The sequence below is a fragment of the Poeciliopsis prolifica genome, unplaced genomic scaffold (genome assembly GCF_027474105.1).
Source record: "Poeciliopsis prolifica strain line A6 unplaced genomic scaffold, Auburn_PproV2 SCAFFOLD014, whole genome shotgun sequence".
Classification (NCBI taxonomy): domain Eukaryota; kingdom Metazoa; phylum Chordata; class Actinopteri; order Cyprinodontiformes; family Poeciliidae; genus Poeciliopsis; species Poeciliopsis prolifica.
The window spans coordinates 2197009-2209321 of record NW_026562389.1 but is presented as its reverse complement, the minus strand read 5'-3'; the positions used below and the strand labels follow the sequence as shown (position 1 = coordinate 2209321).

The window sequence follows — 12313 nt, the reverse complement described above, 5'->3', positions numbered from 1 at the left end:
AATCAGCTGCGTTGGACCAGGGAGACATCTAAAAGTTGCAGGAGACAGGCTCTCGAGGCCTGGAGTTGCCTACCCCTGAGATAGAAGAACTAAAACAATGCAAATAAGCATATATAAAACACAGGAATTTTTCAGTAACACAATTACACAAAAAATTCTAATTCTAATCTTAAAATCCTAAAGCATCTGACTGAGCAGGCAGATGCCATTATGTATATATCAACAGAAATGTGGAGTTACTTTTGTAGCAAAATCACATATCATAACATCTGTTCTGTTCATGTATTTGTGTTCACAATAAACCCCTTATTGTCTTTCAATTTTGTTTCTCTGTCTCCACCCTATGGACACTTTGATGTATTACTTGTAAGACAAGTGTGACACGCCATATACATGGTTTCAATAACAAAGTTTTATTAACAATGTAAAATGACCTATTACAGCTTTTATTTTCACATTCTCCTTTTCTAGTATACCTCAGTTAGCACAAGATCCTCCCTCATTTACTGCTCCAAAACAGGTTCTCTATGCTAACCAACTCCAACTTTGAAAATAATTAAGAGCCTTGCGTAAAGAGTATGTGTATGTACAAGTCTAACGTCTTTATAGATAGATATTGTGTGCAAAGAAGTTTTCCTTTGAATAATGTCTCATATATTCCATTTTGAAGCTGGATAGTTTGAGTTGAATACAGGTTCTTGGTTTATGGAAGACTAAATTAAGTACAGTAAGAACAAAAACAGCAAGAAACAGAAAACAGAGACTGTAATACACAACAACTTTTCTGCACAAACCTGTCATCTAATATTTGACAAAGGCATCACATCATCTCTGGGAGTGTGGCCTTTAATTCTTCAAATCGCTTTTGATCATATCACATTATTTCTGACAACACAGACATTTAAATTCCCTTTTTTGAAACATGAATCCTGACTTCACTCATTCGGGACTGTGGTAATAACCAAACAATTACATTGTTTAAGGTGAGCTCACATTCTTTTTTTTTTTAAATTAGACAAGCAGCCAATTTATTTACTAAAAAAAAATATCTTAAAATATATGATTATGGTGTTTTATTTTTATTATATTGCAGTTACAATTCTCCTTTGTATTACAAAATAAAATTATAAAATGGGCAGCCTTTAAAAAAAAGAGAATACATTTGAAAGTGGCAGTAGTAGATCGGTGGGAGACACGAGTGGTGACAGACAGTGGGTGATGGTGTCTTTGTTGTCGCCTCCTACATTAGAAGGTGGGGACTTTAGCTGGTTACCAGACAACAGAGCCCAAAGAAACGCCTTTTCCTCTGTCGGACAAGAGGGTAGGGAGTCAGGTTCAGCAAGCTGCTGTCATCTGGAGAGAAGAACATAATAATTTTTTAACAAAGGCAAAATAAAGGAACATAAAAACATTTAATTGTTCATGGGAGATACTCGAAATGGTCATAAATGTCTAAATTTTCTAACTTCACAAAACCCAAGGCTAAAAATTTCATTACAGTTGCACAACCTTGAAGTGGAAATATTCTAATTTGTAGATTGTTATGAATCCGGAGTCCTCTCTTATGCTTTATTTTCTGAAACTTACTGTGTAGGTTCACTACAGGGTTTATGTCTGTAGTGAACATAAACTTCCTTAATTCTCTGAGATGACTGAGAATTAAGAAAATAGATTTTGGGAGGCAGCCCACAGCATCACAGTATATTTAAACACCATATATACAGTTTTGTATATATCTTACATATATACCATTTGTATATATACAATAAAGGCAAGGAGATTCCAACTTTCTTTACCTATTGGAACTTCTGAAGATGATATCGCATTTTATTTTGCTTTTCTACTGAATAAAACTTGAATAAAACATATGCATTAAATGAGGCATAATGCTTTCCCTTACCTTGGTTCTTCAGTGGTAAAGGCATTGTCTCCCTGAGTTTACTTAGAAGATTCTTCATATCTCTCATGTCCCTGTAAAAATACAAAAGTTTGAGTAACTAAAATGTGGCATTTAAAATTGAGGTTGAGTGTTGTTTGAATTTGAATGATTCTGGTTCCGATTATGATTCCGGTTCCAAACTATTCTCAATTCCGATTATATTCAGAGACAGACACAAAGAAGTCAACATGGTTCAAATGAGTTACATATTACCATTTATCTGGTTAAAATTTATTATTTGTACTTTCATGAACTTAACTATGAATTATTTCCTTGGACGAGTTCCAACTCTTGATATATCACACATATGTACTTGAAAATACAGTAAATGTTTTGAATTCTTTTGCAATAGAGCTTTATTTTAAAAAGCTGATGAAGATGCATTTACTCATATGTATATGACCCTGCAGGTTACTGAGCTCCTGTTGATGGGCTAACCTGGTGCAGAAAATCAAACAAACAAAAAGAACAACTTAAGAACAGAGTGTAAAACTGTGAATGGAGTCAGGTGGTCCTGTGCTAGGGCATAGCAGGAGAAAGAAGGAAGTGAAGGAAGTTTGATGCAGTACCTCAAATGCAGACCACTCTATTATTCCAAACCATGTATCCCTTATCACATTACGTTGGTCGTTCACTCTCCTTTGTACAATATATTTTGTCTGCAAATGCTGAATGGGCCAGATCGGACAGCTCTTTTGTTTAAGTGAAGCCACACTCATGTTTTGTTCAAGTCTCAAGACCCAACTCAACTTCAAATAGTCTCTTCAGTTCACATCAACTTTAGGTTTTGAACACTCAAAAAATTTGTTGGCAGAAATTGCAGATTGTGGATTTGATTACATTGTTAAAATGAATATTCAGCATCCATATTGAATCACCGGACATGCTGTGAAAACATCTGCTGATTTCTCTGTGACTATAAATGGACAAAGATTTTTAGATATAGTATTTAAAAATATCCAATGAGAATGAACCATTTATTTGTAGTATTTCAAAGAATATCCTAAAGTTCTTTCGATGAGGTTTTCATTGGGGAAACTTTATCAGCTTTCTTCTTGTGTAAAACAGGTCCCCCACAAACCAGCTTTATATAATGTCTTTGAAAACCTTTTTCTCAGTTATATTTAAATTAAATAGTTAAGCCAAAAAAAAAATTACATGGCTACTTTGTATATGTTTCTGAGCATTATTTCTTTACTTTTAAAATGTTTAAATGTTAGGAGAGTTCTGAAGACCTGCATAAAAAGCATAAAACACTCAGGTTGTTCTCAGAAAAAAAATGTTCAACCCACTTTTCAATGTTTTCTATATCAGTGGCCACCAGCCAGCAGAGCTGAGGACAATCAGTGGGTGAAGAAGAGGTGTCCTCCAGGATGGGGATGTCAGAGTCTTCAGTCTTACTGTCGATTCCAGGAGGACAACACAAATCTTTACCTAAAGCACAAAGACAATAATTTTGATATTATTTATGTCATATCCAAAATGTAAAAAATGAAATGAAAATGAAAAAATGAAAAAGCCGATGAAGAAAAGTTTGAAATCTGATCATTCATCATTTACCACCTTTAGTTTCTGTTACATTAACTTAACTTGTAGCTAAGTTAAAGGTTAACTAACTTAACCTGTAGTTAAGTTAATGTAACATGAGCTTAAGGTGGTGATTGGTACAAACATAAATAAAGCTACAAAATCCTCTAAGCTGCATTCAGTCGTTCCTTCTGAAGTACTAAATAATATACTTGCTTCATGTTTTATGGTTAAGCATTTCCAGTTTTCTTTAAAACTTGATTTTATGATACCCATAAACTGCTATGCAGTCTATGTGCATTAACCTTTTCTGTGGAGCTGCAGGGATCCCAGCAGGCAGACAGATTTCAGCATCTCTGTGATGTACATCTCCAGACAGCACTGCAGCTGGATGAAAAGCCTGCAGATCTCAGGGTGGATTTCCCCGTCCTCTGGCCTGAAATGGCAAATTGTGAAAGCAAAAGAACATTATTGGCTACAGCTGACAGTTATGCCATTTTAAAGGTCTTAGATCAATATGTTTATGGGCACTCTATGGCATTCAGTAACATAAAGAAGCAGCAGGGAAAGTCAAATGCTAAATACTGTCATATTTGGAGAACTGAAAACAGAACATGAGGATATTAAAGTGTCATTGCAGAATGTGTAAAAGCTAAGCTTAAAGAATTTATGTGTCCCATATCACTCTGGATTGTCAGAGTATTTATCCATCCATGTGGATAGGATGTTTCTTATACATCAAGACTTAGACTAATTTCATTTTAGAGCAGTAGTGAATATGTTTTAAAACCTAACAGTAAAGTCTAGGTTAGTTCCCTGATGTTTATGCTCTTCAATAGATGTTTTTCTCCTTTATCAGTTACTTTGTTTTTTTGTTTGCTTTTTGAAGAAAGATACTTTTGGTGTTTTCCATGCCATTTTGCACTTCAATCCATTGCTACTGATAATATGGCTGCTGCTTATTGTATGTCTACCCTGTGTGTAAATGACTGTATCGTCAACATACATTTGAACATCAACATCATTACCAAACACAGATGAGATGTTGTTATATAAACTAAATAACAGATGCCTCATACGACTCCTTTTGACACCTCTGTAGTGCATCAGTGATGCAGGATCATTTAGGAAGGCACTGAGAACACCTGTCATTTTAGCAAGGCAGTGATAACTGTGAACAGTTTGAACCAGGTCAACTTGAAATATTAACACAGTAACATTGACACAGCGATATTAACACACTGAAAAGCTCACAATAAGCTTTTTACTGTGTCAAAAGTTTACTGTAGATCAAAGAAGGCTGAACCTTTTTACAAGGACAATTTCAGGAATTACAGAAAAAAACAACAACATGATGTCATACTGGAATAATCATTCCAGAAACTGAACTGAATGGAATGCAGGTGGACTTCAGAGTTAATGTATATATAAATAAATCAATTGTTGGGCTACCACTTTCTCTACAGTCTTTGAAAAACAAAAAACAAAAAAACAAAAAAGCAGGAAGTATACTCATTGATCAATGATAATGAGAAGTGCCACTAGTGTCCTGATGTAGCCTATGTTTCTGTTTTTCGGAAAAGTTTTATCGACCATTATGTTGATTTGTGACTCATTAGAAAACCTTGCTCTAATTGAGTCAGAGGAACCCAAAAAGTCCCAAAGTAGCAAAAAAGTCAAATTTCTAAGTTTGATTCAGTCACCACAAAATACATAATAAAGTCCTGTTTGAATCCTAGTGGGGCTTTATGTGAGTTGGTCAATAATTATAACTGGGAGATGTTATGCTGTCATTCCTGCAGGATATATATTGACCCCAAATTTCTAGTTCTAAGACATTCAAGAATTTAGACAAGACTATCACTACATGTATGACTCCTTCTCTCACGTTTTTATTTTGTGTAAATTCTCATTATTCCTATAACCAGAAATAATCATTTTTCAACCTGCAATATTTTATCTAGATAAGCGAGAGTTGAAAACCTCTTTGACTTTTTCTAGGCACTGAGGTTTTCAAGCATGACCTACTGTATGGTACCAGAGGTGAGCTAGTGATCCAACACCCTGCTTATTTGCATCTATAAAAGTTGAAAGAAGGTGTTGTTTGGGGTGAGTGTGCAGCCATGGTATTATAGATATATAATGTGTGAGCATTTGTAAAGCAAATGCACTGAACACTTAATGAAACGCTTTATAAATGTTGAAAGATGAGAAATGTAATAATCCAAGAATCAAACAAGCTAAATTTATATTTCTCTAGTAAAATGCTAATTATAGTGAAAGCTCATTAAGGGATTTTACAGACCTAATAGTCTGCCAATCACAGGCAGGCAAGGATATGGGCTGTATTAGAACAATAAACTTAATACTGGGGCCTTTCCAACATTCAATGGGCATTGGCAACGACACTGAACTACAGACATCCTCCAAATCTCTCTCCTCTCACCCACCAATGGCTGCAATTTTTCCAATTGTAGTTTAAGTAAGTTTGATGGTGCCAGGGCAGCTGGCATCTTACCCTTCAGAGGATCTTAAAATCACCCTCATCCACTGGCACAAGTATTGAAGGGAACCTCTTGTCAAACTAGGGCTTTTCAGCTTTCTGTTACTACTATTGATCTAGTTTTATTTTAAAGTGTACATTTATAATAAAAATGTACTCTGAGTCAACAAAGAGGAAACTAATTTAAACTGCAACCACTTTGCATCGATGATTCCTTTATTGCATCCATGATATTGTTTGGAAAAAAAAGATACCAAAGTATTGTATTAAAATGACCACTTAGGAGCAAGGAAAAGAAGCAAAGCCATTTCTCACAGAAATCACAGAACAAAGAAACAGCCAATACAATTAAGTCAGAACTAAGCATACAATGTATTAAAAGCATTTGGGAAAAAAATTATTGGATTTACACCATTGATAATATCTTCTCAAATATTCATCTGGGGAAGCATCCCACTGCCACTCCACTTTGTGCATTAGCCACACCTAAATGGAAGTGATCTGTTACAGCATGGTGTGGTGATCGTTTCCTGGAAAAGCTCTTCTGTTTGCAAATTACAGATGATTTTTAAAAGCTGATCTCATGTTCTGTTTTCCCTCAAACTCAGTATGTTTGATGGAGTGGGCTAATGCTTGTGTGTTTATGGAGCAGAGGCGGCTCAAGATTGTTCTGGGTCCTGACCAGAATTTAAGACAGGGCCTCATTTCCTCTAAAGCCCATGATCCACCAGACAACACAGGAGCAATACATTTTTGTTTTAGTTTTTACAAGCTTGATCATTTGTATGTCAACACCCTTAAATTTTACGGTTTGATAGAAAAATTAACTGTATAACAGAATGCTTTTGTTTGCTTCTAAATTGTTCACTTAGGTCAGTGCTTATAATTTAAATTTGAAAAATACTATTAAACATTTAGGGCTAATAACTGATCAGGGTTTTACAATTGAACATTTAAATAGACTCTGGTCTGGACAAACTTTCCTGAGTTTTGTCTTCTGGCCAAAGTTAAGCCTTTTTTCAAATCTAAGCGTTTCATTCTTTTATTTGCTCTAGACTCAACAACGTAGTGCTGCATGTTGTTGTCTTCCAGTTTAGCCTAAAATCACCTTTAGCTTTTCCAAAATGCAACCACCCATCTTTTAGCTAAGAAGTCCTCACATATGTATATTATTACTATTTTTCATTCTTTACACGAGCATCATATTAGTTTTACAACTGATGTTAAATTTATTATTTTCTTTAAATCTTTTAATGACCTCAGAGTTTATTTAATTGAGCTTTTAAGTGTTTGTTTGCGTGGCATGTCCTTCGAGTCATTCAGACATGTTTTGTTGGATGTTCCAAGGACTATGGGATGGTGGCACCCAAGATCGGGAATTAACTTTCTTTGGATTTTTGTTCTATCGCTGAACCAGGGCTTTTCAATAGCTAATTAAAGATGCATTCACTCAGATAGGCTATTAAACAAAAACCTTTTAAACATTTAGTTTTTGTGTGTTGTCTTTTTAAACGTTATTAATTTATTTAATTGGATGTTTACAGCCCTTCATAAGCCAATCAATGAAATAATTACAGTATATCTGTTTTTTTGGACTGCAAATATTTTTTCATTTTACTGTTATTGTGGTCTAAAGTAGAAGTCCCCAAATTTGATCCTCAGTCTTGCATGTTTTTGATGTTTTTGTTGCTGCATACCTACCTTACATGAACGGGTGATTAACAATTTGAGAAACACTTTTGCATGGGAAACAGAGACAGTCGTAGTGCGTAAAATAAATTAACTTCTTCTTTTATACCCATTAAGGTAGCACAGCTTTAAAAATACAGTTTGCAAACTAGAAACAGCATTTCAGCTGGCAACTACAGGCTCTACCTAAGCTTTAATAAGTCTTCTGAAACTTTTATCCTGAAATGTTTTAATTACTTTATATGTGTGTTTAGTTTTTTAAAAAACATAACAATAAATTTGATATTTTCATCTCTGCAGTCAGTGTGAGATGTCTAGGACATCTACTGGCCAGAGGGACCAAAAGCAGCTGCTTAGTTCAGTTATGCCTTATCCTGTCTCTATTACAGGGGCTGAGATAAATGAAAGAAGCCAGCCAACAATCTTGATGCTTATGCAAACAAGGGATTTGCTTTGAAGGAAAAAAGTTCCAAATTCCGACAGTGTGGCACATTGTGAAAGTTTTCAGCACCATGGACAGCAAACTCACCCTGAAATCAAGGAGAGACTCTGGTGTGCCGCCCTTGCCATTTCGCAGCCTTTGGTTCGGGTCTTCAGCATGTCGGCCCTCAAAGTAGGACAGTCAACAGTGATTTCACCAATGGAGATGACCAGCTCGCGGTACAAAGCCACAAGTGTGTTGAATTCTTGGACGATCTGAATTAAATGGAGACAGAAAGGATCACAAAACTTAATTTGAGCTTCAAATGACACATTAAACAGCAGCACATCAGAATGAATGGTGACAGAAAATTACAATTACAGGCAGCCACCTCACATTTCCAACCCTAAAATGATTTGAAGAGTATATGCGATGGATGGTTATTTTTTAAATGTCCAACAGAGCTTTAAAAAGCAAGTTTAAGTTTGTGTATTTTGATTAGATGGATTTTTATTTCAATATGTAACAATTTCAAAAACATGACATCATGGCCCCACATCTAACCATACACTCCACCCCAAGCACTGATGTAAAACAACACCAACTATAAGCAAATGCTCCACTTTTTATAAACATCTATTTTCATAACCATGTTACAGCACTACATTCAGGACTGGCATAGTTACTACTAGATTTTGGTCCTTGTTTTATATGGGTGCAGACATGCTAGGAAATTGTATTGTGATAAAAAAAAAACTTTCAACAAGGGGTTATTTCAGAAAAACTCAGTTTTGTTTGGATAATGTAAACCTTGAAGATAATGTGTTCCTTACTTTTAATCTGAAATCTGCATGAATGCTATAAAATTGTGGGAGTGGGGCAGCAAAACTGACTCATAGACCAGCACCTCCTTGAGAAAACTTGCGCTCCTGTCCTGTCACTGCAGCAGAAAAGTCTGAGATGTTAAACACAATGACGGAAAAGGAAGAGCAACTAAACCCAGCTGGAGGAGCTGCAGTATGCAAACGAAAAATGTGCAGACTTGTACATCTGCAGTTACAAAGTCAGGAAAACGTGACTGAAGATCGCCATTAGAACAGCCCATAAAGACAAGAGTGATGCATAATTTTTTTTGGGGGGGGGGGCATTCATGTTTTATTTAACTTGGTTGCCTGAAGAAACAAGATAGTGAGCGTTTTGGGGCACAGGTATTTTTGCTCGTGTTGTACATCCTGCCTGAAAACGAGAAGACTGCATGACGATCAGTGATGTATGGCAAAGGCTTGATCATTCCTGTTAAAACACGAGACAGATGTGCCATGATTATGAACATCTGCACATATGTTCAAGTAATTCCATCCCTTCTCAAAAAATCTCAGCAAATCAGCCCCAAATCATAAGCACCTATCTTTTCCACACTCTAAATGCAAATCACACAGTCCGTCTGCAGGCTGAGGTGTTCTGTTTGGCTTAAGTGTAAATGCATACGGCTATTTTTAGGCAGACCTGGGTAAAGTCTCTCATTTTTGCGTGCTAGATGCGGAGGACATTCAATTGTCAAATAGCAAAAGAAATCGTGGCACTCTTTATTTTATTTTTATTTTTTTTTTGTCAGAGGCGGCTTGCAGACACAGACGTGCCGCAGACCTACCATTCTGCAGTCGGCCACGGCGCGCTGGGCTTTGCGGGTACTCTCGGTGCTCTCCCTCCGCTGCGGGTCTCGGTTCGGAGGCTTGCCGATCTGGAAGATGTTCCCGGCGGATCTGGGGCGGTTTTTGCGCCCATTCGATGCAGAACTCATGCATACACATCCACGATTAAAACAGCCCCGAAACGGAACGATTCTGTCCGACTCCAGCCACAAATATTTTTAATGATTAAAAACTCCTCCACCGCTGATCTCCTTCTACCTCACCACCCTGCACCCTTTACCGTTCACCTTATTATAGGCTACTCAGTTCACCTTCGACAACTGAAGCTCGATCTATTCTTATTGCTCTTTGTCGCTACCTTTATTTATTGTAGGAGAGGGAGGGGAAAAAAATCCCAGACGAGCCAAAGGGCGCAGGAAAAGTAGAGGACGAGCGCCTGTGGCTCCTCTCCGCATTGCCTCGACTGCGTCGGGGCTCAAGTCACCTTCACTCCCGCGCCGCTATGAAGGTGCACAACGAGGACTCTTCACACCCGGCTAGGAGTCCAGTTTGCAGAAGCGTCCTTTCTGACGCACAGATGTCAGGTCGCATTCACGGATGGTCTCCAAATGCAACCATTTTTTATGATTGCGCGTTTCCATCAAGCACCGGGCGATTACAAATAAATGTTTTCTTCTGTTCTATGCGGACCAAATAACGCCGTCTGCGTGAGCTGAGAATAGAAGTCGCAGCCTACACTTTGAGCTCCTGTGTAGGAGAAAATATGAAACTGATCCCTGGCGTCGGAGTTCCAGTCCGGCTCCGAGTGTCTTTGTTTTTTTCTTTTTTTCTTCCTCTTCTTTGAGTGCTTCCTGCCAGTCGGGCGGGCCTATCTTTAACCTTGGAGAGGCAGAACGAAGATGAGCACTTGCTACAGGCCTGACGTGGCTCTGTGGTTGGCAACACTGCGCACCCGTGGGACGGGAATACTAATAGGGACCGTTAAACAGACTCTAGCAAACCTTGAAAATGAAGATTGTTGTCCAATCAAAAATGCTGCGAGCTCTGTGAAGACTGAACAGGATGACTTTAAACTTTTAAACTGAGCCTAAATGTACTTTTTGTGCTGTGATCTACAGGTGCAACTCTGTCATTAAGAATATCATCAAAGATGATTTAACATAGAGTTACGCCCTCAATAGGTAGGGCTGGGAACAGATGTAGATTGCTGCTGTTGAAATAGAATTTTAAAGTAGCACAATGTACACAAGTCAACATTTATGTTAAGATAAACTTAGATACAAATCCAAACTAAGACAACTGGTGACTCTCTGAACTTACATAAATTTCTAATCAGAAAGCAGTCTTATACTCCCTAAGGAACATTTCAGACAGGGAGTGTATTGGCTATCAGGGCAATAAATTCTTTACTCAGGGTTGAATAGTTCAGACAAACATTAAAAACTATAGAAGTCCGTTACGACATATAATCAAACATATTGGTATATTTCTTTAAGCATTAAAAAGCATGTTTTTAATTAGTTAGTTTTGGATCCAACTTATAGTTAGTATTAAGCAATACATTTTGTGCGAGTTTGTTTAAAAAACACCAACTGGTATCTTGTTGAATCATTTTGAGGCAGAGATAACATTCCAGATCCACGCCATAAATCAGATCGCCTAAAGGAGGCGGGTATGAGACAAGCAGGGTGTTTCAGTGGGTCTCAGAGGTAATAAAATTAACATTTAAGACAGCCCACACAAAGGAAAAAACACACCTCCTAATGCATATATTTAAATGAGGAGAATACACATTCTTATAGAATGGTTTGTTTTACATCAGAAGTCCGAATCTCTGTGCTGAGTGAGAGTTTCCCAAAAGATGCATCTTTTGTTTGTGTTTCCCTTTTTACTCAGTTAATTGTTTCTGTTTTGTCATGTCTTGGACTTTTGATGATCTAGGTGAGATGCTTATTGTAACATTCTTCTTGCATTGATTTCCTCTGGATAAAACTCTAGATATCTGAAGTCTGACGTCGTATGATTGCTCTTTCTCCCTGCACATTTTTACAGACACAAGAATTTGGGACAAAGAGGAATTAATTAAAGAGCTAAATCTAGTTATTCCTCTTTTTAATTCTTAACACTGCACATACTAATTGCTCGCAGGTTGCTTTATCCTGATACATTAATATTTTTTTAGTATTAGTATTTTTCTGATCTCTTCTCACTTAAACAAACATGCATTTTTTTTTTAAGTTCAACACTTTTCACACCTTAAAGCATATGACCAATTCACACATTGGCAGCATTAGGTGACACATTTGGATCCTCTAGTGACAATGACCCAAAAATGTTATCAAATGGAGGGCATGACACAGGGACTCCTTTAATCTTAACGCTTTTGAAAAGTGTAACTGTTGTGACCACAAATTATGTGGCTCATAGTTCCAACCCATGTTTAGAACTGAATTCTTTGTATGAGAAAGAAACCAGAGAGCTCCAGTTGCTTCTAGTTTAAGTAGGTAGGATTTTCAATACATGGATAACTGAAAAGCTAAACAACTAACTACTATTAGCCATTCAAGCAACTAAGTGAATGT

General features: G+C 36.9%; 1 protein-coding gene across 1 annotated transcript; it reads right to left on the bottom strand.

Moving 5' to 3' along the window:
* Positions 1-392: 392 nt before the first annotated feature.
* Positions 393-10663, bottom strand: rgs7bpa (regulator of G protein signaling 7 binding protein a). The gene is made up of 6 exons (XM_055039025.1): positions 9731-10663; positions 8188-8354; positions 3772-3902; positions 3232-3373; positions 1901-1971; positions 393-1353 (listed from the first exon to the last, which is right to left on the bottom strand). Exons 1-6 carry the CDS (start codon positions 9878-9880, stop codon positions 1262-1264), a joined length of 753 nt encoding a protein of 250 aa, XP_054895000.1. The 5' UTR covers positions 9881-10663; the 3' UTR covers positions 393-1261.
* Positions 10664-12313: the final 1650 nt, after the last annotated feature.

Coding starts and splice junctions, on each gene's coding strand:
- rgs7bpa (XM_055039025.1), bottom strand. CDS start 9,880: ATGAGTTCTGCATCGAATGGGCGCAAAAACCGCCCCAGATCCGCCGGG. Junction 3,374..3,771: donor CCTGCAGCTCCACAGAAAAG/GTTAATGCACAT, acceptor TTTGTGCTTTAG/GTAAAGATTTGTGTTGTCCT. Junction 1,972..3,231: donor GATATAGAAAACATTGAAAA/GTGGGTTGAACA, acceptor GTATTTTTACAG/GGACATGAGAGATATGAAGA.